The 26,742-nt window shown below is 34.7% G+C and overlaps 3 protein-coding genes and 1 long non-coding RNA gene across 5 annotated transcripts; all 4 read right to left on the minus strand.

Moving 5' to 3' along the window:
* Nucleotides 1-330: 330 nt before the first annotated feature.
* On the minus strand, nt 331-2,920 carry LOC140889778 (uncharacterized). Its single transcript, XR_012152155.1, has 3 exons — nt 2,743-2,920; nt 814-999; nt 331-675 (listed from the first exon to the last, which is right to left on the minus strand). It is a non-coding gene; the product is annotated as an uncharacterized lncRNA (long non-coding RNA).
* Nucleotides 2,921-8,237: 5,317 nt separating this feature from the next.
* On the minus strand, nt 8,238-9,727 carry LOC140874835 (fasciclin-like arabinogalactan protein 1). The gene has a single exon (XM_073278270.1). The coding sequence runs from the start codon at nt 9,632-9,634 to the stop codon at nt 8,399-8,401; it is 1,236 nt and encodes a 411-aa protein (XP_073134371.1). The 5' UTR covers nt 9,635-9,727; the 3' UTR covers nt 8,238-8,398.
* Nucleotides 9,728-13,285: 3,558 nt separating this feature from the next.
* Nucleotides 13,286-14,490, minus strand: LOC140887910 (uncharacterized). Its single transcript, XM_073295513.1, has one exon. The coding sequence runs from the start codon at nt 14,352-14,354 to the stop codon at nt 13,485-13,487; it is 870 nt and encodes a 289-aa protein (XP_073151614.1). The 5' UTR covers nt 14,355-14,490; the 3' UTR covers nt 13,286-13,484.
* A 1,170-nt stretch (nt 14,491-15,660) lies between these two features.
* On the minus strand, nt 15,661-22,875 carry LOC140878671 (DEK domain-containing chromatin-associated protein 3-like). Of its 2 annotated transcripts, none has more exons than XM_073282287.1 (12): nt 22,766-22,875; nt 21,525-22,275; nt 21,379-21,412; nt 19,695-19,774; nt 19,031-19,090; nt 18,824-18,931; nt 18,641-18,721; nt 18,471-18,548; nt 17,234-17,678; nt 16,994-17,106; nt 16,554-16,584; nt 15,661-16,201 (listed from the first exon to the last, which is right to left on the minus strand). In XM_073282287.1, exons 2-12 carry the CDS (start codon nt 22,212-22,214, stop codon nt 16,035-16,037), a joined length of 1,887 nt encoding a protein of 628 aa, XP_073138388.1. In that variant the 5' UTR covers nt 22,215-22,275; nt 22,766-22,875; the 3' UTR covers nt 15,661-16,034. The 2 variants fall into 2 exon arrangements, with proteins under 2 accessions (XP_073138388.1, XP_073138392.1); XM_073282291.1 differs by lacking the exon at nt 15,661-16,201 and adding an exon at nt 16,208-16,479.
* Between the last annotated feature and the right edge of the window lie 3,867 nt (nt 22,876-26,742).

Here is a 26,742-nt window from a genome sequence, read left to right on the forward strand (position 1 = left end):
TGTAAATTAGAAATGTTTTAGTTGGGATGAATTATGTCAAATACCGCTGCTTCTTTTTTACCCCCCATCATATAAGATATCCATGGGCTGAGCAATAGGCTCAAAAGTGGCTTCCTCGTGTAGTATGTGGACATATATGATATATGAGTATTTCTATTAAAATAAATTACATGAGGATATTCAATTATAAATTTTTTATTAGGACCACGAAGAGAGAGATAATTCTGGCAATCTAAATATACATGCACGCACCCAACAGTAGGTACCCAGATTGATTATGAAAAAACGATATCAAGATTGAATCATCGTCAATGAGAACACAAATGCATGTGACTATGATCGCGCACCATCGTAATCGATCGAAAGTAGACGCATAACTGATGTACTAGAAGCCACCGAGGTAGCCAAAAAACTGTATTTGAACACTAGGCAGATACATAATCAGCCAAAACATAGAGAGCACAACGTTGTTCAAGTTTCTCAAGTTTTCTTTTCCACGCAACAATTTTACAGCACAAAACAAAGGGCTTGACCATGGTTCCTGTTGATACCTGCCGACCTCACCCAGAGATGTGATTTTGGACCCAACATTTTATAAATATGCATACTTTTTTTCACGCTGTTTAGACTTTAGTAGTTCGTGCTTGAGCTTTGCATGCAGCAAAACCATTTTTTCTGCAAATCCAAAACTTGTCATCGGTTTTGAGACGCTCAAAATCCAGATGGGTTGACAAATTTCTAACCCAAAAAATTAAAATAAAAACAATACGACGGATCATATTATAATTTCAATCTAACCAAAGAACCACTTACGCCCGGAGTTTTTACATGTTCCATTCCATGATTAGTATTTGTATTCGTATCCAGCTTCGAGGGAGAATCAGGCTTCCCACCTGTTTTTTTCTCATTCCTTGCCTTGTTAAAAATCATCGTAAATCCCTCTGCAGAAGCAGGATCATTGACATCCCAGTCTCCAAACTTGGGCAAGGGCCTACCTTCCTGTCCAAAATGTAAACATAAAGGTTGATAAAACTCCAAATCAGCACTCACTATTTCTCATTTCGGTATGAAAATTAAATCAAGGATGCAACTCCTAACAAAATTAACAGAGTCTAATATTGAAAATGGATCAACCTCAAATAGTCAAATTGTGACGACCCAGATGAATGTATCATCACATCTACAGAAAGTAATGCTTTCAATCATAACCAGTACTGAAACTGCAAGTAGCCAATTAGGAAAGAGAGATATGCATTGTACAATTTCCATAGTTTACTACACCATTGAAATGTTGATGAATGTAACTGTGGTAAATTTGTGAAAAAAATGGTTGAGCTTGGTAGCAAGACTATCGCTACGTATGAATTTCAAGTTTGTTAACAAGAAGTCACCCGAATGTAGATGCATGAGTATGCCATATTAAATACACTATTGTAAGGAAGCATGAAGTTTTTTGATGCACCTACTCAGCATTCAAGCTTTGAGAAATTAATCAGTTCAGCTCGAGCTCATGGGACGGCTCCAATCATAAAATTTATAAGTCCGAACGTGATTACATATGCACGTTGGTAGGACGTTAGATAATAAAGGCCACCACTGACTAGTTTTATAAAACATATGGGATTTTGCGTACAAGTAGTTTTGAACTTGTGGCTCCAGGGGAGAAGCTAGGATCTTGAGGCTAAGAAGCAGCATTTATATTTAGCCATTTCTGTAATTTTTGCAGCTTTCAAATATACAATGTCGAGCTATAATTGAATTGTTTTGAAAGATCAAGCAGAGGTTCAACACTAAGGGCGATTAAGCACCCTAAATTGTATACCAATTCCTGGTTGCAATGCCATGTTGAAATCACTTTTTCCAAAAGCTTGACCTCATATGAGATGGTTTGTAATAACTTTAAGAATTATATAGATTCATGTCACAAGAAGGAATCCAATTGAATATATACACAAATTAATGAGACCTGGAGCAAGCGTACGATTCGCTAGTTCGCTTTGGCTCAAAGGTAATTTTTTCGTTCATTTATATAGTGAACTTGGTGGATGTAAGGCACACACTATATCAAATACAATACAAGATGAAACCTGCAAGGTGTCAAGTTGTGAAATAGGAATAGGAGAAGAGTTAAACATAGATTCTACCTTACAATTTTATGCGTCAACAACAAATTACAGTTCGATACCAGCAACTATGCAATAATTATGTATTATAAACAAGGCAATATAAAAGTATGACATAACAATAGTTTCAACTATCACAAATCACAAGCATGTGTTAGAAACTTTGTTCTGACCAGTGGAGATTATGCGCAACGTTTAGATCAACATATAAATCAAACAAAATTGAAAACCTTTGAGGGTTTCCTCGAGAACAAAAGCAGCTGAGAAAAAAGTTAGAAAGTTTGTATTTTCTTTGATTTACTATAAAATATTTCCTTTTCCAATACAGTATCCATCCAATGTTAAAGCGCTCATCCAATTCTCTGCTTGAAATCAATGGAACAAAGTCCACCAATCAATCACTGGTGACGAACAATCCAATTTGTATAGAGCACTTTTATCTTAGGTTAACCAAGCACAGTTTCAGCAGCATATTCCCCAAGACAATCAATAAAAAATAAACCCAAGACAAACAGAAATTCAAAAAATACAAAAACAAAATGAACAGAAAAGAAACAGAAAATAGAAATCCGAAAACAGATGAATATGCAAAAACAGCGGCGGGATTAAAAAAACTTACCGACATGAATCCTCAAGAAGGAGAGAATTAAAATGGAGGCCCGAGATATAGCGAATTGGAGAGAAAAAGATTGTTGGAGCCGTCAATGAAAAATGTTTGTTGTGTAATTCTCTCTCTACTCCTTAGTTCATTTGAGCAACGCGAGGGGCTGTTTGGTTGGTGCAAAAGGTCTTTTTGATTTTTGAAAGGAGCAAAGAGCTGATTTGAAATTCTATTATATTTATAAATTTCTAATATATTTAAAATAAAATAAAATTACTTAAATATATTGCTTTAAAAAAGTTACCCAAAAAATTTTGTGTTGATGAGTTTTGAATAAATATTATATAGTATAGATATAACACAAAAGTTTTTCCGATTCATAAAAAATTATTATTATTTATATAATAAGTTTTACTATTTATTATGTTAGAAAAGTTATTGAATGAATTATAATTGAAATGAGCTTGAAAGATTTATTTGATTGTGTTGAAACAAATTTGAAATTTGGTGAATAAATTAGAGGAAAAACTTGTTTTGGTTTGTCTCACATTGTAACATGTTTAATGTATTGTTCACCTTATATAATCCAACTTTGGATTATGAGATTGGGCTCTTAGGGCACCGGATGTTTTGTAAAGGGGCAAGACGCTAATCGATACAACAAACACGCGTGGCCGGCCGGCGTGGCGAGGTCTTATGATCAATTATTCTTTTTTAAAAAAATTTGGTTAAAGAAAAAATAAATAAATAAAATTTTTTTAGTACGCTCGATCGGTAAAAAACTACCGACTGAGCGCAGCCCTCGTCTGCGAAACAGTAGGTTGGCCAAAAGTTGGGCGCTCGATCGGTGGAAATTTATCGACCGAGCGCAGCATCGTTTGAGCGAAACATAAAGTTGGTAAAATGTGGGGCGCTCGATCGGTTAAAAATTACCGACCGAGCGCGCCCTCTACAGTCCGAAAAGTTGCATCTGTTTATGGGCTTTTTCTGTCATGAGTTGCATCCTTAGGCCATGAGACGTATTGTTTGAAGTATTAGCCTATATATATGATCACTTATAACGTATAACGATAAAGGAAAACATCTAAAACACTGACAAAACATCGGAGAAAGTAAAACATCGGAGTTTTTGCTTTCGCTGCGATTTTCTCCCTCTCTCTCAAAAGAAAGTTGTTTGCATATTTTAGTTCGCTGAAGTTCGAGATATTTTTTGTGCTGATATATCTCGTTCGCAAAGTCGTTGTATTTTAGAGACGATTGCCGCCAACGTTGAGCACTTTTAACGGGCAATTTCGTCTTGCGAATAGAGACTCTCTCGCCTCGACTTGTTCTTTGTTGCTGTTGTTTGTCAAGTTTTTCAGAATTCGGAATACTATCCTAATAACATATTATAGATGTGAATGACGAGAGACTTGCTCATATAAAAATATTCAGTTTATAAATATATTCCCACGTACGTTTAAAACATTATTCTATATTTCTATTTCCAAAAGAATATGTACAAGTTTCACGAATGCAGCAGTTATTTTATTTTATTCATGAGAATGTGAAACCAAAGCTTTGGGCAAAATATCTCAAGCCGCCCTTCTACATAGCACCCAAAACATACCCACGGCTGCGCGGGATAGTCGAGTAAATCAACGGACCACATTAACCTAACAGTCCATGTTAATAAATCATGACATACGCGATGCGTGTAATCCCAAAAAAAAAAAAAAAGAGAGAGACGGAGGTAGCGGCGACGACCGAGTGAGCAAGCAAAGAGGATTGAATATTAATTAGCATTACAGCCTTGTTGCCTATGGCATCCAGCCTGTATTGCCCACTAATTCCCAGGCTGCAACTTGCAATTGCTTGCCTTTGCCTCTGTTTGTTTGATGCGAAGCTTTGACAAAATAACTTCACGAACGATCAAAAGGAAAAGGACCACAATCTACACATTCATTCTGGACGATTTTCATTTCTACTCTTCTCCTTGTTTGTCAATGACGAACGCGTAAATGTTATCATAATCGCTCTATGTTATCTCACTGTTACTGGTTCAGGTTTCCAATCGTTTGATTTCAAATCTTTTGATCAAATTAAATTCTTCAACATGTCTTACAAATAACTATAAGAAAAAACCCAATCATGTGACAATTTACACGTTCGTGTATATTGAATTTGTAGAAGAACGGGTAAAAGCAATGTGATTGACAATTTACCCATGACACTATGTATGCCAATATCATATATATATATATATATATCGATGTCATATCAATATCAATTTCATATCGAAGTTAATCAATAAATAATAGTTAAAATTGTTCCCAAAAAAATTTGCATTTATCGCCTATCAGATTAAATCTGAAATGTGACTATATAGAAACCGAAAGGAGAAACAGATGTATCATGTAACAATAAATATGCAGTTTCCCTTCAAAATATAAAAAAACAATAAATTTAATCGCGTCTTGTTGGAAAGTCCAAGTCGATTCTTCTTATCAACATCTTCTTGGATTAACATGTCGCATAACTGCACAAGCTTTGGCTAATGTTGTTTATCTGACCAATTTAGTTTGCAAGTTGTTGCGTTAGTTCGAGGTTTATCCAATATCTGTTGATTTTCTCATGTCATACAAAAAATAAATTTAATTGAACACCAATTAAGTCAACAACAAAATAACTGCTCTGTGTGTAAACAAATCTATTTTTGTGGAAAGCTAGGAAAACATGTGGATGACTGTGAAGCCATGTGAACAGTGAAATTTGAAAGACCCCATAGATAAAAATACAGGTCATTCTAAATATATATATATATATATATATATATATATAGGGGGCCACACCAAATTAATTGCGAGGCTCGTCCTCTACAAAACCCATGGTCCCGTAGCTTTCCACGAGACTTCTCATGCGTCTAAAGTTCTTTAATATCTTACAGCAATACAACACTTCACTTCTTTTTTTATTTTTTTCCATTGTCTAAAATATGTATTCTAATATTTATATTTAATACTCCCTCCGTCTCAATTATATTGTCCATGTTTTTTTTTATTTGTCCCAAATATATAGTCATATATCATATTTAGTAATATTTTTTTACACTTTTTTACTAATATACCCATATTAACTACACTTTGAAAATTGTGCAATCATTTTTTAATACATTAAATAGGGATAAAATAGAAAATTTATATAAAATTTGCTTTTCCAATACATTTTTCTTAATCTGTGTGAAAATCCAAATAAGACATTATATATGGGACGGAGAGAGTATAATTTTTTATTTCTTTTTACTGTTATACCTCTATTAAGTAAGTGGTGGAGAAAGTGTAATTTTTTTTTAATGAACGAATGCAATATTGTTGTGGTTGGATACAAAAATTTCAAATATATTTACATGTATTTTTATTGTTTAGAGAATCAACATTATAAATTTTAAATACAATTTTTGTATATGTTTATACAATATTTCATATTAATTAGGGTAGTTTTTAAGTCCATCGAATAATGGTGTTATTTAAAATCTATTCTACTATGTGTTATCTAATGTGTAAATGAGTATTATGTGAATTCAAAATTTATCTATTGTTTCATTATCAGTCATAAAATACAATCGAACTCCATGAATTTGAAATCATTTCATTCAATTAAAACTAAGAATAAAACATGAAAATTTGACCGTTAACTTTGCTATTCCCAATTATTTTTTAGTCAATTGTAAATCAAACAAACACATAGATTGTCTCTAAACTTGAATGCTCCAACTTAATTTATTGTTTTTTAAAAAAACAAATGGTGGGTTTAGAACTTTAATACTAGAAGAAACATGACATGTGAGCCCAACAGACAACGATTTATTAAAGTGCTTCGATTGCATTAGTTACTAATAAGATGTCTGGAAATGGCCTAACAATTTAATTAATTATATGCAATCCCAGGCAACTATACAACGTCTCTTTCTTTTTCTGTCCTATGATTTTAAATAATCAGCCACATGAAGATTTAGATTTGTGTAATTGTTATGAATTTTTTCTTAACTTAGAGTTTGAAGTTAATTTTTTTTTTTAAAAAAAAAAAAAATTAGAATGAGATACACCAAATTAAAGTTGTCGTTTTCGTGAATTTATTGGACCTAACTTGTTGTGGCAGAATTTGTTTCCGACCAGTTTTGGAGGAGTAAACCCAAACCATCCCTATTGGAAAATGGAACGGTGCTCTTCTTCGTTTTTTTTTATAACAAAAGTTGAAAATGTTACGATTATAAAAATATTCAAATTATTTATTTATCAAATTAATCTCGCATAACATGATCTATCCTATTTCATAAACCTTGAGAACAATTTCAGTACGATTTGATTTGATTATGTCAAACTAAATTTAAATAACTGACATTTTTAGATAGTATTTGCAAACTATCAAGAAAATTTATAACACTTTGTTTTTAGCAATGTTCTAAAAAGTTCGATTAAAACTCGCTTAATCTCGTTTAAGCTTGAAACTTCTCTAAAACGCTTCGCTTCGGCCAAAAGCGGTAAAAAAACGGTCAGACATAGGTTGATCATGTCAAGTGTCATTAAATACGCATAAATGTGATTTTTTTAAAAACCAAAATTGATTAATAAAACTAAAATAGATTATAAATTAGCGTTTTTACTAGTGAGTGATTGTTAACAATGTTAGAAATGTATAATATTATATGGCCAAGTATAGCGATAATGTGAATGTAGAACATATTGAGATATTTTACAGCTAATGTTTTAAATTAGACCAATTAATTGAGTTTATGTTCGATGAAACGGGATATGAAATGAATGATTAAATAAATTGAATTAGAATCTCACAAAAAATTAATGCATTACACTTGATTTGTTTGAGATGACTAAAATTATAGTTTAAATTAAAAATATTTTTTTACGCTTAAGCTCGTACTAATCGCGCTTAAGCTTGAAAAGCTTGAAACTTGGTTCCCACGCTTCGACACACTTCACGCTTTTTAGAAGCTTGGTTTTTAGAGATTACAAATTATCCCTCTCTTAATCAACTATTCAACATAAAGCCTACAATCAAGAAAGATAGATAAAATAGAATTTCTAATTTACATTCATCGATTGACATTTCATTTTTCTAATCGTATATGATAATAATTAACAGCTCTCTCTCACTAGATCTTTATATTGACCTGTATAAATGAGGTCTCCTTTTTAGGTAATTTTAAAAATATAACTTGACTTATATTTGAAGTTAAAAATAATATATTGAACTTAAAGTGTAACGTTTCTTTTTTCCATATTTTGAGTCGGACACGAAATGTCTCGCTAAATCGACCCATAATACTAGCACTTTTGGTGTATATAAAATCGATATTACATATTCTGCGAGATTTATGCCCCTATTTTGTTAAATGTAAATGATTAAAATTTAACTTTTTAGAGAAATAACAAATGGTATCCAACAACGGCGTGTGAATTCCCCATTAAGAACAGTAATAATTGGGAACATGAATCGTGAATGCAGCGGCCTTCAGAAACAGTAAATTAATTGAAAATTAATAACCGTAGATGGATTAGATACATGCATCGTAGGGTTTAAAATTAAAAAGAATTTTAATTATGACACACAAAATGAAAATGAAAATAAAATAAAATAAAAAAGACAATTCAACCTCAGTAAAAGTAAAAATCTAAATTCAAAGCCGTAAAAACGTAGAAGATACGGTAAGAATCAAAGCTACCAATACGCCACCGCCAATTCCGACCACTCCGGCGCCATTGGAATTCTGATCAGCCACGTCTCCGTCGGGAGCATCCGCGGGGGATTCCGACGGGCCGGGAGGAGCCGGAGGGGACTTGTGCTTACTTTTCGAAGACTTGGGTGACACGGCCGCAGGACCAGGGGCGGGAGCGGGGGCCAGCCCATCGGGTTTTGAAAATTCCGGCGGGATCAAAACCTTGTTCAGTTGGAAGATAGCCAGGGGCTGGTTATCCACCACAGTGTTCACGATCGTGGCCGTTACCAGCGGCGTTTTTATGGTGACGACATCGGTGCCGTTATTCTGCACGGTGAAGCGGAACGTTTCCCCTACGGTGGCCAGGGTGCTGGTGAGGCCGTTGTTGGATCTCAAACCGTCCAACGAGTAGTAAATCGGCAATCCGTGGTATTCGAGCAAAGATTGTTGATCTGCTGCAGTTAAGTTGTTGTATTTTGGCAGGAAAGCTTTCATGGCTCCGTCGCCGGGGCAGAATATCGTCAATCCACCGACGATGTTGTTTTCGAACGTGGCTTCGGCGGGACTAGCCGAGAGGGTATCGGCGAAGACCTTGCATCCGTGAGCCGACATCAGTTTCGTGATGTTCACCAGGCTCGGCGCCGCGGCCGGGGCATCGGCTCCGGCTGACGGAAGGAGGTTGGAGATCTGGATGATGGAGATGTCGTACGGTTGAGCTTCCACAGATTTGACGAAAATGGCGGAACCGTTACCCCCATTTTCCTTGGGAGCGAAACCCACTCTTCCACGGTCGAGATCGGTTATATTGACGAAACCGGTTGAGCCCGTGGCGGAGCCGGTGGCTTGGTACATGGTGGCGGCGAGTGCGCTGCCTTTGGTGAGCTGATGGAGCTTCTTTGCGTCGAAGTAGTCGAGGAGAACGTGGTAAGAGAGGACGTTCTTTATCCCAACGAGAGTGAGGTGCTTGGAGAGCAGATCTGACATCCCTGGATTGTCCACCACGCACACGGTGATGGTCCTCCGCCGGTTGATCTCGTCCGCCAGCTGGGTGGCGGATAAGTAGTGGTTGATGGTGGAGAATTCAGTGTGTTTGTTTAGCAAGAGGGTGATGTTGAAGGCGTCGGTGGTGGAGGAGATGAGAAATACGGCGAGGAAGAGGACCGCCGAGGCGGCGGAGGCACCGCGGCGGAGCTGCATTGTGTGAGGAAGCTAGAGTGGATTTTGTGGTGTGGAGAGATGAAAAGATTGCAGCAGCGGAGTGGATATAAAAAAGTGAGATGACGAACAAGAAATACACTTTAATATAATTGCCTCAATATGAGTAATTGGTAATCATGACCTGTTTTCCAACATTGCAAATAATATTTACGTACACAATATTTTTATAATTGTCTTAGATTTTTTTTTTTTAAAACAAATAATTGTCTTAGATTTGAATAAGCTTTTGTAATTAATAGTCATTTGCAATTTTTTTTTTCCCTTTAGGCAAAATCAACGCCGATGACACGAGGAAAGCCGTGGGACACTTAAATTCAAAAGCATATGCATTCTATTAAGATCTAACGGATTTATGTATGCGAGATTGTCGATTCGATTCAATTTTGTAAAAATATGTCGATTCGATTCATTTTGTCATCATTTAATCCAACCATATAGACAAGATCTTCAATGATATATAATACTGGTAGGGTACGTTGTTACATTGCCAATGAAATTGTGTTAGATAAATAATAGTGTGATTGTTAAGATATTTAGTTCGGATATTAAAAATATTGAAAAAATAATAATATATTAATTTGATTGATTAAATTATATAAGATGATAAATTACGGCTTTTTTGAGTCAAATATTAGAATACATATCTAATCTTTCACACTATTTCATATCTCTTCACATAAAGTTTTTTTTTCTTTCAAGAAAACCCCATTCAAATTCAATCTTTATGTAACCAACAAACAGGATGGATTCAAATCATAAATTTAATTTCGACCGTCATATAAATTTATATGACATAAAAGTATAAAATCATAGAAAAAAAATTATATGACAAAAATCATAAATTTATATTTCGACTGTCACATAAATTGAAGGATGAGGGACTAGCTAGTGTTATATAGTTAAAATTTAAAAATATTCAAAAATGTTTTCGACCATAATTTTTTATAATTAGTTCTAATTTCTACAGGTAAAATTATTTGGCTCATATGATTATGTGTGTATATTGATTGAATAATGTACAATTTGATGTTGAAAAATGAAATGATTAGTGGGAAAAAAAGATGAAAAGAAAAGGTAGATTAGGGTCTTCGGGAAATTGGACAGAACACGTGGTTTAGGCGTCACTCCAGCATAAAATCATGGCAAATCTTACAAAGTACATTGATTTAAAAAAAACCAATATGACCCCATAATGGCACTTTATTGCTTAAAATTTGGAACGAATACATAATTTTTCGTGGCTTAAATTATGTATTTCCTTAATACAAAAGTTGTGGTAACTAACTACCACAAAAAAAAAAATCTTAACGTGTTTATAGATGTGTCATGTGTGTGTGAAATTAAACAACTTAAAAAAATTAGGACATATTGTAAACAAAAGTCCCCCCTTCCCATCTACAATTGTCCATATTTAATCATAATGTTAATTTTTCCGACTGAGGAAATTAATGAGGTCATTTATGTATTATGTTACTCATTAAAATCTTTTAATATTCCATTCGTCCCCAATATATATTTTCTTTACACATATTATGAAATAAATTTTGTACAAACTTCATATTTTATCTTTATTTAATATTGAAAAATGATTGCATATTTTATCTTTATTTAATATATTGAAAAATAATTTCATAATTTTCAATATGTAATTAATAAAAATATAATATATTAGTAAAAGAGTAAAAAATATTATCAAATATGATATATGTTTATATACCGTGACAAATAAAAAAAAACATGCCTATAAAATTGAAAAGGTCGGGGAAAATGAAAATTAACGTTGGCTAGAACTCACGGTAAAAGCATGGTACTCTTGCGGGCTGTCAACAGGCAAGCCATGAGTGGGGATGTCCCTTCGTCGGTGGTTTATAATTTTGTGCAAATTATTTATAAAATTCTAAAATATTTTTATTTAATATCGTTTAAATTGTTTATAAATCTAAATAAAATATTTAATAATTTCAATTTTATTGAAACTGTTTAACATTCAAATCTATGTGATAGAATCTCTAAAATTGGTCGGTTCAATTTATATATAAAATAAAAAATAATATTCTTGACAAAAAAATATTTAATAGGATCGAGTCGAATAAAAAATCTGTCTCAAAAAGTTAACCTGATCTCACAAGAATTTTTGTGATAAAAGAATGACTTCTTAATAAAACTTTATTATTATTATTATTATTATTATTATTATTATTATTCACTTCATTGAAAAATTTAGATGTTGACCAGTTGGATTAGATGCTAACAATCTGAATACTGGAACAAATTGGTCAACAATTTATTTGGACAATCTATCTATGATGTTGGATTCTCAACGGATCATATCTTTTATTTTAATGTACTATTTAATCAAACTAATGCATTTCAAATCATCTATTAATAACTTAATGTGTATCCTTTTATGTAGGATGCGAAACTAATATTTGAATTAAAACTATATAGTTGGAATGCATTTTTTCATATAGATACAATAATTAGAAAATATGTATTTTCTCATATATATCACAGGAATTAGTTGATGAATGCTAATTTTTTTTTTTTTTTGACGGTGATGAATGCTAATCTTACAATAATAACTCAATCGTATTAGTATATCCAATTGTTTTAATATTTCAACACATGGATAATATTAACTAACCACTATGCACACATTTTATGTGTAACATAACCATTATATTGTTTATATTTTCTTCTTACATTTTTTGATTTAATGTGTTTTTTGTTCTTAAAGTTCTTACTTTAATTATGTATTGTATATATTTTGTTCTTTAAGTTTTTTTTTTCTATTTTAGTTACAATATTCTAAAATTTTATTATGATATGATATTTATTAATATTATTTTTTATAATTATAAAATAATAAAAACGAAATGCACTCTATTGCATTAAATAAAGATACAAATCAATAACAAATTTAACAATAAGATATAAATTGTATCATACAAATTATAACATGATAAAGATTTTAAGAGAAATGGTTTTTGCCTTTTTTTAAGGTCAAATGTAAGAAATATTGAAACCTCAGTCTTGGTCATTGGGCTAAATTGGCTTAAATACTCTTGTTTTATTAATAGTATAAATATAAATGTTAATGATCAAAACATAAGTCATTAGTCTCAGAATAACACTCATGTGAGACAGTTTCATTCGTGAGACAAACACTCATGTGAGACAGTTTCATTCGTGAGACAGATTAACCATATCCATATTTATAATAATAAATAATATTTTTTAATGAATAATCCATATAAAAAACCCCTCTAAAAAAATGACATTTGAGACCGTCTCAAAATTTTTTTTGTCAAAGTCTCAATTCCAAAACTCGGGATTTGGATCGAGGTCCTATCATCGATTCATCCCCTAAAGACTAAAGTGCATTCATTTGTCATAAATATTTCATTTCAATTGAAATCTTCTTATCCAAAATGTAGGAGAATCCTCACCAACCATCCATAATTGAATAGTCAACGCGTCCAACTCAAAATGAACGAATCCGTAGTTTCAATTTCTACTCGATATATGCAATGGGACCCTACAATAATTCTATTTGAATTGGCTTTATATCGATGATCAGCCATTAAGGTATTGCATTTATGGTAGCTTAACATTGTGTCGATGATCAAGTGTTAAAGATAATATATTTATTGTAGCAAGAACCCAACGGTAAAGATCATAAATACAAAATAAAATACAAAACTAGCTAATTACACCACAAAGTCAAATGTTTGTGACATCCAATCCCACGAAGGTTTTCAGCTATATATATGTTATTGGTTAGAAAATCAGTGTGTCGAGTCAAAATAGAGCATGAGAAAGATTAAAGCTACCTTGGAGCGGACGACCCGGGTCCGACATGGTAACCCGGCCCGTACCCATAAACGGTCCCCTGGTGCCCGCCCATCATCCCATATGCACCTTCGTAACCGCCTCCGCTGGACGCCGCAGCGGCGCCGCTGTCTTTATTATCCCCTCTTCCTCCCGCCGCGACGGTCTTCTCCCCCTCCGCGTCCCTGAACCTCTGCAAGTAAACCTTCAGCGACTCCACGTATTCCTCGAACCCTAGAGTGGTCATCGCCCAGAGCAAGTCGTCGCCGTTGACCGTCTTCCTCTTCTCCCGCTGACACTTGTCGGAAGCCTCGCCGGTGACGAAGCTTATGAACTCCGAAACGCATTCCTGCACCGTCTCTTTCGCGTCCTTGGAGATCTTGGCGTTCGCCGGAAGCGCCGTCTTCATGATTCTGCTCACGTTGGCGATCGGAAGAAACCTGTCCAGATCTCTGTGGGAGGCGTCGTTCCGTGAGTTCCCGTCCCTGTTCCCGCACGATTCGTTATCGGAATCCGCCATTTGGAGTCTGGCAGGATAAATTAACGAATACAGAAGCAAAATCGAACCAATACACGACGGCAGATGTTCGAGAATCGGCGGAGAATGGCTCCGGCGGCGGAGAAATGCAGAGAGATTGGCGGAGTTGGAACGGAGAGAGGGTTTATAATGGAGACGATCGAAGGTGACGACGTGGATCGCTGTGGACTGTTGTATGTCGATAACTTTCGGTGACCAGTGGACGCCTTCTCCATCGTCCGATTGGTTGCTGGGTGAGGAGATCTCTGCCGTCCATTTAGTATCTGCCACGTGGATATTTGTGATTGGTCGAATTTGTTTCTTTTTCTTTCCTAACGTTACATTCGCCATAAATATAGAGGCGAGTCACGTATCAAATGCCTTTTTTCCTCTTCAACTTTAATTGATAGAAAATGTAATTCTCTATTAGATTAATTCTTATGTAAAATATTGTTCTAAAATATATGGTTTTCCATTTCAATTTTTTATAGAGAAATATTACTTGTTACTTAATTGTAATATTTTGAAGATTTTTTTTTTATATAATTTAACGTGGTGAATTGTTTTAGTTTACACATTACTTGGGCGTCTATGAAAATAATAATTTTATCATTATATTTAAAAAATGAAAATTACAATTTTACCGTATGCCACTTTATTACAATATTGTACGTGGTTTTCACTTTTTAGATTAGTGCAATAAACAATAATTTGCATTGATTAGTAATTCGTAAAGGTGTGATGTTACAATCAGTTTTGGGCAATTGTACTGCTCCGACTCGAACTAATTTGTGAACCTTTTTCAGTTAGAGAGAATCGGAGTACAAAACAACTTTTGACTTGGAAGGATAAATGGAAAGGAATCTTGTACTATTTCCTTTTTCCACTTGTTACAACATTTCAATTTAAATTATCTTGAAACGCAAAATATTATTAAATCAATAACTATTTCCCTTAATTGATTTTACCTTAAAAACCATGAATACGCTTTTCGCAATAACAATTGAATCGAGCGTGAAAGTGAGTACAGGTTTTTAGCTAGAAATACTTTTACTGAACTACACTTCCAAATAAAATTTAAGAAACGTTTCTCCATGTAAATTTGTCACAAATTAGTAGAAAACATTATCTGTATATTATTCATCAATTCTGGGACATTGTTATCGGTTTGCATCCACATATTGTAAAACTTGACTAACAAACGAACAAAAATAACACGGAAACTAGTTATTATATTTTATAAATAAAAGTGAAATTTATATTTATTAGATATGAAAATGATATTTAGTCCCACCAAACTAGTATTAATCATATTATTTATACAAACTCATTCCAAGATGATTTACACAAAAGTCTGCTTTCTACCAAAAAGTCTACCTTTATTGCAAAAATTTCCTTCCAACACTTTCATTATTCCAAAAATCTCTCAAACAAGAGAGAATTCAGAAAATATTTCATGCTACCGACAAAGACACTCCCCGTGATAGATCTAAAGGTGATGTATGTAGAGTCCACGAACTCATATTAATGTCAACCATTAGATGTATGTCAAAACAGTGCCCTTACAGGCAACATCTAACTAGCTAGAACTCATATTCGCCCTCGACAAATTCAAGGGGACTTTGCAAATATGTTCAACCAAAAGAATATTGTTACATGATGAAAAACTAAATTATTATACACTAAAACATTTGCTTTGACATAGATAATCGAAACACACAACAAAAGATTAAAATCTAGATCCTACAATCACCTATGATATGTTACAACAGTTTAAAATTGCAGTAGTCTCCTATTCAAGTCTCAAGACATCAGAGAGAGAGACAATCTCCGACTTCTCTCTTCTATCGTTGTGCACATCACAAGCTGGAACTAGTTCTATGAATCCCTAGTGAACAAGGGTGCCAGTTAATCACACTAACAGTAAAACTACAGATGCATCCACTCAAAGAAAGTAGCACCGGTCGACGTAGATTAAGAGGAAAAGAACGCAAGTTAGGGTATAGTGTACAACCAGTTTCTGTTAAGTTGTCAGGCCTCAACACGTTGGCTAGAAGGTTCTTTTCCATCTTTGGCACCACCACCCCCATCCTTTTCATCATCAGCCTCTTCAGCATCAGCAATTTTGCTAAGCTCGTCCTGAATCATGAGCTTTATTGATGGTTTTCTAGGCATCAGATCTTTATTGAATCGCTTGGCTGAAACGGGGATAATTTATCATTACAACTAAAAGATCAGCTTGTAATCAAATTTTTAACATAATGGAAAACAAGACATCAAATATCTGATCCTCTTTCTAAAGCAGTCAAAGAATCTGCTCAAACGATAAGTACGACTTTGCTAGAGCTGAAATAATCAGCTAACATAGGATCATAACCAAAAGCAGGACTTTTCCCAGTAAATAGTAGAGAACTTGAGAGTCTTGAATTATCCGATGCCAATCCTTATTGGTTTGGAACCAGGTAGGGGAACAAAACTAGGAAAGGAGAAGAAGATGAGGAAAATCAGTTCAAAGTCCTCCAAGAATTTAATGGGGAGATGGGAGCTTACCAAGCATCTTCAGAATGTCGGTGAAGGTAGCCTGCAAAAAATTAAATTAAATTAAATAAGTTCCGTACGTTAACAGGAGAGTGAAATGGACAACTAACCCCCTAAATAATGTAAGACTGCACAAAAAACAAGTCGATATCACTTCCCACAACTTAGACACGAAATCAAGAGAGAAGCTAAAAGTTTCATGACTCACAACTCTTGTAACGAATTCTGAGTAATCATTAGACACAACCTAAGCATTTCACAGAAAAAACATTAGTCCCTAGTTAGAACACATATAAGACCAACATAGATATCCCAAATAATTGGATTAGACTTGAAAATACGTAAGTATCTATTTAACTTCGACTACAGACCCAACTTGAAATGAAAACAGGCCATCTATCTTCCTCACCTAAAAACCAAAAAACAATTATAGAAGAACATTTGACACTTACAGTGTTGAAGTCAACCTCTTTGAGGATTTCAGTAATCGCATTTCTAAGTTCATCGTCACTTGGCTTTAGTTTCTCCTCCCTGAGATTGTCTTTCACCTTCAGTATTTTTCTCCCTTGATCCCACGTAACAAAACAAAAGTCAGAAGAATGTTTTCATCAATGGGAGTCAAGATAAAACAAAACGCATTCAAGACCTTTTTCACAAAAAAATTTATCAACTTAGAATTATATAATACTCACCAGGGCTCACAATAGATGAAGCTTTCTTTGGAGTTGATGTCTTCTCCTTGACCGATTCATCTCTCTTCTTATCAGAGAAACTCTTTGTACTAGAATCCTTCTTGTTTTTTGGGCGACTTGCCCGTGATTTTGGAGTTTCTTTTTTCGGTGGAACCCTGGCTTCTTTAGAGACCGTTGCTACTTTCTTGGTTTTTGCTTTGTCAGCAGTTCCCTTCTTTGCAGAGGACTTTCCTGATCCCTGTTTCTTCTTTCCTTCGTCTTTATCAGATTTTTCAGATTCATTTTCCTTCTCTTTGCGTTCGGCAGGTTCAGATTTCTCATCTTCTGACCTATCCAAACCATTACTTTTATCATTCTCATCATATGTTTCCTCATCTTCCTCTGATTCATCTTTGGGTTTAGGTTCGCTATCCTTTTTTGGTGTACCCTTGGTTTTCTTTTGACTCTGTATATGAGAACGATGAAATCTTGTAGATATACCAAGAACTTATTCACAGAGTCATACGAGTCAATAGCTATATTGCTTGATATGATCTTGTTCTTTCAATCTAATTTCACAGAGGAGCTTCAAATTGGAAAGTAAAAGCACAAAGCCATACGCACATATTTTTATCAGATTGAATATTCAGTTTCTTTCACTGAGCATCAAGGATTTAGGTAGAAGTAGAGTAAACTCAAAATCTTTATGAATGATAGTTACATGCACCACAACACATTGAAAAATACAAAAGAAACTAAACTCCAATCAAAATCATCATATGCTACAAGTAATCCAAGGTTTAAATGAATCGACCAACCTCGTGTGAGTTTTTCAAGTCAGCTCAAATAATTTTCAATTTGAATTTGAATTTGAAATTTTCAAACTCGAATCGAGCTTGAACATGCTCGAATATTTTTCACCCGAATTTGGTCTAGATTATTGCGACCAATCATGAGCTTTAAATATCTAAATTAATATTCTACCAATATACTAAAATTAGAAGAGCACGAGCTCAGATTCAAGCATTTACTTGAGGAGCCTGATAAGCAAGTTCAAAAGAAATGAATTGACCTTGACTTCAAATTTCCAATCGAGCTGAACTCAAGTCCAAAATTGTTCATGTTTCTAGCTTCAAGGCGGCTAATACAAAACGACACCAAACTCACATATGAATATACAGCTAAAAGTCATCAAAAACAAATACGAAATTAGCCACAACAACTGACAATAAAATTTCACGCCCTCAGAACAACGTACCTTTGCTGAACCTTCTGAAGGTGTCACACTCCCAGATGCTGATTTGCTCTCTCTCTTTCTTTTTTTCCCCTTGCTTGACTGATCAACGCAAACAATGCACATAAAAAAATCTAGAAGCCAAGAGGCGCAAGAATTACGCAGTCAAACTAAAAAGTGAACTTGGTGAAGACCTGTTCTTTTTCAGCAAGCAACTCAGTGGTGGTTGCATGAGGTGCCACCAAAAATTCTATCAACTTTGACATGATATCTTCCTGAATGCAAAATAATAGAGTTGAGACTTTAATCTTGAAACAAAACAAAGGCGAAAGGATGATCATGATAGATGCATTGGAAAAAGAGAGATATCAACATACCTTCCTTACAGTAGCCGATATTGGTATATCAAGGACATCACAAATCTCGACTAGTTTATCTTTGAAAATCTTGTCAAGTTTCTCCTTAAGTTTTAGCATTTGCTTTTCCTGAGACAATGTTAACTTAATATGCTAAAAATGTTTTTCAAAATAGTCAAATCATGGCATCCAATTGATAGGTAACTTGTTATTGAAGTTCTAATTTACCTCATCATCACGCCAAGTGAACCCAGAGAATCTTGATATGTTGTTCTTAACTTGAGCCGCCTGGAAGTCATCATAAGCACAAATGAAAAACATCCCAACTTACCAACAAAAGAAAGAAAAGTTAGCAGACTACAGCAAATTGGCATATTGAAGGTTAGCAGGTGGATGCATTAAGAGTATAATATTCACTGATAATTTCAACCCAATTTGCAGGACTCAAATAAATTCCACTGACAAATCAACTTACAACAAAATGTTTAAAGAAAGATGTGTCTCTCACAAGAATTAAAAGTTGATTCCAGTAACAAAAAATTATTTTCCTCTCAGTTTCCACGTTAGCTCGGTGTTTCATGACATTGAAAAGTGGAATAAAGGTTCCTGCTACGATCCCGTGCACCAAGGTGATCAGAATGCATTATTGATCATAGAATCAGTGAGTAAGTATACTTCCAGGCAATTTGAAGAGGTTGAGGCCTAAAGAGGGGGGTTCAAATTGTGAATAGAAGTGGAATGGGGGAGTACAATATGGGAATAGAACGTTGACTACATTTGAATGAGGAATCAAGTATAAGCCATATGATATTATCAGGTGAATCGTGAAGTAACACCTTTAAAACAATGTGATTTGAAGCTCAATAAAAAATTCTAAAACCCGAAGCATTACCTTTGCTCTCCTTCCAAAGAGAATAGTATGCAACAATTTGAAGGTATCGTCACTCTTCTTCCTGGACAGCTTGTAAGCCACTGGAACAATAAATAGAGTTCATAGTTCGTAAACAACATCAAATCAAATTATATGACTGCAGGGCAGGACATATTAAAAACAAGACAAACATGTGTCAAGGTCATTTCAGTGAAAATCAAAATTCTAACGAAATTGTTTCGGTGCCTATATTTCAAGGAACTAGAATTAGTGCTACTGCAACAAGAGTAAGATCTAAAATATAACACTCAACACCAAGACCAAGAAGGCATAAAAGATACCCACCACACAGACTTTTTTTTTTATATGTTGCATAAAAACTTATTTTACACGCATAACCATGCAGGCATGCATGCTCGCGCATGTGCACACTACAGAAAAGCTGTTGAACAGGGAGATGGAATATCATAAGAAGTCGTGATTTCAGTCACTAGTAATTAACTCTCAAGCGAGCACTTTGGAGAAACACCAATTTCAACAGTGCCGTTTTGATGGATCTATCGCTGTCAGAAAAATAAAATGCTTAAATGCATATAATAACATGAGAATTCAAAATTATCGTTTTGTTAAAAAATTTACGTTGTCTGAAAATCGTAAATGGAAACCTAGATCTCAAATTCACAGGAAAAAAAAATTTAGTCAGTCATTTTGTTATGTAATTCAAATATACAAGCATAAGGCTTATCATCTCATCTGCCATGGAGAGTAGGTGTGAGAAATAGGCCCTGTCATATTTGGCTGGAATAATTCAAATCCATGACATTTTTTTTCGAAAAGCATTCTAACACCTACCGATAAAGCCTAAAGGAGAAAACAAGCAAACAAATGCAAATCCTTACAATGCTGGGTAAAACTCAAGACACAACAGAAATTTCTGATATGAACATGAGTTTCACTATTCATCAGGAAGCATTCTGAAACCCATAATTGCTGGGTCCAAAATCATCAAATTTATCCTTCAAATGCTCTTTGGAACAGGCCCATTTTGTCAAGAAACGACAAGGTCCTTCCAGAAGCTTTAATTTGCAAAACAGTCGAAGTGATTTTGGGCAAGTAAATGTGGGGGTGGGGGCAATATGTTCCAAGGAGAAGCATGTTCCCAAGGATTTTCAAGAATAGATGGTGAAACATGAATCAGCAGACCGATGTAAGGCTAAAACTTTAACACAAGCCGAAGAGTTTTTGCTGCAGCATCAACTAATAAACGTGTAGCTTGCGAACCAAAATGGAAGAGAAGCTAAAATTCGCATGTGAAAAAGGAAGTGAGAATTTTCCACGAGTGAAAAAGCTCATAAAACTAAAGACTGTCTACATGAAACCTGTTAAACCCCGACATCAGAAAGGGACTCATGAGATTCAGGTACAATAACAAAACATAGCAAATCTGAAGTGATCCAGCTTTTTTAGAATGTACACACTAGAAATTGAGGCCCGCAACCATCCTATCATCTTAACACTAGCTCTAATATGATGCTGCAATGCTTAACTTTGCTCACCATGGAATTCAAATGGCAAGAGAGAATACAAAGAAAGTGCAAAACACATCAGTATAGCAACATCGCAGCCCCCACTGAAAATCTTTACGCATGGACAAAGTTGATGTACATACATTTAGCAAAGGAAACAAAATAAGTAAAAATAATACCATTTGGAATATCTTTCAGTGCAGTTCCACGACCCTGCAAACAAACACCAAGACATCAAAGAGTGAATCTTCATTATCATTAAATTTCATACAATAAAGAAGTGAGACAGGATGTGAACAACATAGTGCAAACTAAATGGACACACCTTTTCAACTTTGAACTCCTTACCAGCATCCTGCTCAATAATGGCCACTAGTCTCTCAACAGTTTTCCTCTCACGAACAGGCCGGTCGATTGTCAGAGCCACTGGGGTTTTCTGCTCCTCTTTTTTATCAGTCGAGGTTTTAGTTTCTTTAGTTTTTTCCTCCCTCTGCGTATTTGATTCCTTGTCTTCTGTTTCATGTTTCAGACTTTTTCCTTTTTTGCCCTCACTACTCTTTGTTCTCAGATGATTCTTCAGGCCCCTCTCCTCTTTAGATTCTTTCAGTTTTTCCTCTTCTCCCACCCCATCCAACTTGTCCTCAGCCTTAGCATCAGCCTCGGATTTTTCACTGGGGCCATGGTTCATTTCCTCGATCTCCATGTCCACTTTTTCTTCTGCAACTTGCTGCTTTTCTTCTTCTTCTTTTGTCTCTTCCATTATTTCATCTCTTCCTACTTCTTTCTCTGCATCTTCATTTTCTGCATTCTCTTCAGTTTCCTTGACATCATTCACTTTTTCTTTGTCTATATTGGTATTCTCAACTTTCTCGGCAACCTTGTTTTCTTCTTCCGTTTCTGTTACTCCATCGTGATGTTCCTCCTTCTCCATCACAGGTTCTGTCCTTTCCTCCGTCTCAACATTCCCATTTGCCACGGACTCGGGCTTAACCGACTCTGCATCTTTCTCACCCATGACAGGTTGTATCAAAGGTCTTTGACCTCTGCACAAAACCTCTTTTTTGCTGAAACAAAAACTACAGCACACCAAAATTCATTAACAGTATTTTTTGACGAGCTACCGTAGCAAGGAAATCATGAACTAACAAAAGAAAAACTCAACAAATGAAAGAGAATGAACATCATTAACAGCATTTAACACTGAAACCCAAGACACGTACAGTTATGGAAAATATGGAAAATAAATATCACATGAACAACTGAACTAGAAATCATCTAAACAAATCCCGCAAACACAGTAGAAACGACTAAGGAAAAATCGTTCCTACACAGTACACAGATAGTCTGCATGCCCCAAAAAAACCCACAAAATCACTAGTTAAGCCAAACAAAGAGGAAATCAGATCACTTACATAAAAAAAAATTAAATTCCTCGACTAAATACAAACCCTAAAACCTCGCTAATTTCAAGTCAACTTCAGAAAAGGAACAACGAGGAAACGCAAGTAAATTTGCAGAAATAAAGAAAAAGAGAGAGAGGGGCTAACAGGGGAAAGTATAACTTACAGAGAATTCGAAGCTCGCTCTCAAAACATTCGAAGCTCACTTATCCCCTCTCTCTCTCTCTAATTCCTGTCTGTTTTGTTTTTCTCGTTTCAAAGTTCAACGTAAGCGCTGTGGGGTTCGCATTTGGAGGCACGTATTTATATCCCGGACTTCAAATCCGGATTTTAAATCCGTTCTAATGCCATGTACGATGCTAAAGTATCGGTGTGTTTGAACGTCTAAAAAATGAAATTTGGAATTGGATTTGGATTTTAAAATTCATGGAATTGTAATTCCATTTTGTGTTTGGCAAAAAGTTAAAATATATTTTGAAATTTGATAGTATAAATTTTGGATAAATAATATTTTATAAAAAATTATAAAAAAAACTTAAAATTTATAAGTAAAGTATATGAATTTATTATTAAAAATAATTTTATTGCTTTATAAACTCAAATCTCGTGAAATCCGACCAATTTTGTCAAGATTTCACTTAACTAATTGAAATCCTATGAAATCCTATCAAATATCAATCTCATTTTGAAATCCCAAGTTGTCAAACACTAAAACGGTATTTTCAATTCCAAATCCCATCAAATCCCGTCCAATTCCCGTGATCCAAACACAGTGTAAGAGTAAACAATGGACGGAATTGTAAAATCGATTTTAATTTTTTCAGCTGAGGTCTTCCGTAATAGTATCTGATTAATGGATGGACGACAGAGATTGCATTTTTCTTCGAAGCGGTTGTTGAGGTTAAATATAAGGTTTGATTTCAATAACTAACGGAGGTATCTAGAGATTTTTTTAGCAAGCAAAACTTGTAAAAATTCTTTTGAGAAAGCGTTCGTTATAAGCTCTACTAACCAATTAAGTCATTCACTCAAATAAAATATGAATGAGAGGAAGAAGCAAAAGAAACAATATTATGTGCTCGTTATTAGCTAATTTATTCTCATGTACAAACTCAGATATAATAGGTTTCTTCAAAATTTCTCTGACTTCGGAAGCATACACTCCAACATTGAACATCTCGGAATTATTTTTTACAGAGAATCATGATACCCTCCTCGATAGCTTGTAGTTCCCCATAGACAACAGAAATAGGTTAGTGATTTGCTTACCAAATGTCATCAACAATCTCCATTGGTTGTCGCAAAGGACGCCACCAACACTGTAAAGCCTGGAGTCTCATTGACGCAAGCGTCCACGTTGAGCTTTAGTATGCTAGTCATAGATTGCATCCATCGCAGTGGTCCGCTACATACCGTTTCGGTGGCAACCTTCTGCTCAAGGTGACACACTTGTTGGAAATCAGCCAGGAAAGTCATGCACCATGAAACAACTGAGGCTAGTCGATGACCACCCATATCATGAAAGTGTTCTTGATTTTTTTTCCAGATATCCCAAGCAAAGATTGAAAATTCCTCAAAAACCTTTTTCGGCAACTGTTCATGAATCCACAAACAGAAATCAAGAGGACCGACTTCCTTTGATTTTCTTAATAAGTAATGGAACTTTGTGTTCTTCCAGAGGTGCTTAATCGCCACATAGAAAAACAAAGAGTGACACGTAGAATCCATGCCCGATTGACATAACGAGCACACAGGAGATACCGAGACACGATGATAGAGTAAATTCCAGTTGGCGGGAATAGTGTCATGGGAAAAATTCCACCAGAAAATACGAACTTTGGACAACAAAGAAATACTCCATATGAATGACCACCACTTACTCAGTGAATAATCAGACTGGTTTTTTGGGAGAAGAAATAATACTCTCGGTAAGTGATAGTCATCGCGAACCGAATACTGTCATTTATTATCAAAGTGCCATAATTGAGTCTCTCCAATGGGATGGAGTGGTAATGGGATTTTCAAAATCTCTTTCGCCACAAAACTGTTGAACTTGTGATAAATCAAGTCTTGATCCCATGAGCCATCCTTAATTAGTTACTTTTAAAATGATATACTTTCGTGAATTTGATAGATTTTTGTTGATTTTTCATAAAAATGTTTTGAAACATATATCTATTGATTCTCTCACATATTCGAAATCAGATTTCAGGGAAAATTCTCGGTTTAGTCCCATGTTTTTTGGGTGTCTTCCGATTTAGTCCCAAATCAATTTTGTGACTCAATTTAGTCCCAAACCTTCATTCTATTTTACCGCGTTAGTATTTCTGTTAATTTGATTAACGGTGCAGACTGAAATCCCTTCTTCACGCCTAGAAAAGCCCATCCCAAATCCTAAGCCCTAATTGCCCGCATACGCAGAACTCAGATGACAAATTTCTGAGCTTCGAAGCTCGCCCCTCGCTCCATTCGCCATTCCTCTGCACGAACCTCAAAAAATTCCCCAATCCTCCTTCGCACAGCCCTGGTTGGAGAATTCCCCGGCTTCGAAGCTAGCCGATCGCCCGATTCACCATGCTTCCGTGAGAAGTGATGAACATTTTGAGGGTAAGGTTGCACCATTTTTCTACTAAAAAATATGATGCTCGGAAAATTTTTTGCTCTCTTACCTGAAATTATTTTGCGTCGTGCGTGCCTTGGATTCTTAAAAAGCACGAACAGCCCGTCACCCATTTCTCCACAGGTCAAGGTAACCATGGTCTCGAATCTGCACAATATATGCTTGACATAATGTTACTGTTATCACATTCAAGATTGTATATACTTAAATCATTCTAATCTAGACGATTTTAGAGACACTTCATCGAATATCTTGGATCGGTTCTGCAATATGGTAGTGAAATGTGTGATTTTTGTTTTATGTATTTCCACTTGTGATAGAAGGCTTGATTTGTGAAAATAAAAATTCATGGATCTATTTATCGGCAGCTTATGCCATTGTGTGTGGCTTTGATGTTTATTTGATTAAGCAGTAGGTTTCTTTTAACATTTTGGTTTGGATGATCGTGTATCTGCTCTTCATATAAAAAGTGTTTCATGGTTAATGCCAGTTAGAGGGAGTAAACTGGTTTATTTTCATTTTTTTACAATAAACACATGATCATGACTATTTGACATGATATTGTTCTACAAGTCACATGCCCTTTTGAGCAGGCACTGTTATTGTTTTTTTTTTCTTTGAAATATTCCTTCTTGGACTGTTTAATGTGAGTGAGGTCTTCATTCATTTTGCTGTACATATATCATGCAGTTTCTAAACTAAAATGAATTATGAGTGTTCTGAACCAATTTATCTTGCACGTTTCAATTTTTCCGGCTAAAATGGTGGTGAGCTTTTGAGTTTCAATTTTTATTGTATTGTTATCATAATTTTTGAATAATATAATGAATATTGATTTTGATTTTTCTGTGTATTGTAGGGAAAATCTATGTTGTTTTTCTTGGACATAAACCTGGTGTATATGAGACATGAGAAGAAGCACATAGTCAAGTCAACAAATTTAGTGGAGCTTCACACAGATCATTCTGGAGCAAGGATGAAGCATCGAAAGCTTTTCATGCATATATAGAGAAACAACATGCTTTTGCTTCATCTTCAAAATTTCATGTGCAACTTCTAGCACATCTTCAAACAGAAAATCTACTGAAGTTGAAAAATTAGCTCAACTGAAAGATTTACTTTTAGAAGTAGAAAACGAAAACCGCAATCATGTATTGAGGGTAGCAGCAATAGTGGAAGAGATTAAACAACTAGTAAAATCTCTAGAAATTAGTGGCATTTAGATATCCTTGTGCATTTTTGTATCTTGACTTGGATTTGTAAGAATTGTGTAATTTCTATTTTCTATTGACTTGAGTGTTCTTGTTTGTTGGAGTTCCTTCTCTTTTTATTTTTCAACACCGAAACTTCTTTGAGTCAATTTCCTTCAGACTTTTGCAGGATTTAATTTTTCATTCATTAAATTTTATGATAAATGATGATGTGTTATGTAGATTCTTTGTTGTTTGAAGTTTCTGTTTTAATTATAATCTATATCATATATATGGCGGAAATCAGTTTATGTATATAACAACATTTAAATG

The sequence above is a fragment of the Henckelia pumila genome, chromosome 1 (genome assembly GCF_033568475.1).
Source record: "Henckelia pumila isolate YLH828 chromosome 1, ASM3356847v2, whole genome shotgun sequence".
Classification (NCBI taxonomy): Eukaryota; Viridiplantae; Streptophyta; class Magnoliopsida; order Lamiales; family Gesneriaceae; genus Henckelia; species Henckelia pumila.

Excerpts from the sequence above, each read along its gene's own strand:
- LOC140874835 (XM_073278270.1), bottom strand. The coding sequence starts at position 9,634 with ATGCAGCTCCGCCGCGGTGCCTCCGCCGCCTCGGCGGTCCTCTTCCTC.
- LOC140887910 (XM_073295513.1), bottom strand. The coding sequence starts at position 14,354 with ATGGCGAATGTAACGTTAGGAAAGAAAAAGAAACAAATTCGACCAATC.
- LOC140878671 (XM_073282287.1), bottom strand. The coding sequence starts at position 22,214 with ATGGGTGAGAAAGATGCAGAGTCGGTTAAGCCCGAGTCCGTGGCAAAT. Across the intron at positions 19,775-21,378 it reads ACTGAAAGATATTCCAAATG|TGGCTTACAAGCTGTCCAGG; the intron begins GTATTATTTTTA and ends TTATTGTTCCAG. Across the intron at positions 17,679-18,470 it reads CTTCAGAAGGTTCAGCAAAG|AGTCAAAAGAAAACCAAGGG; the intron begins GTACGTTGTTCT and ends TCTCATATACAG.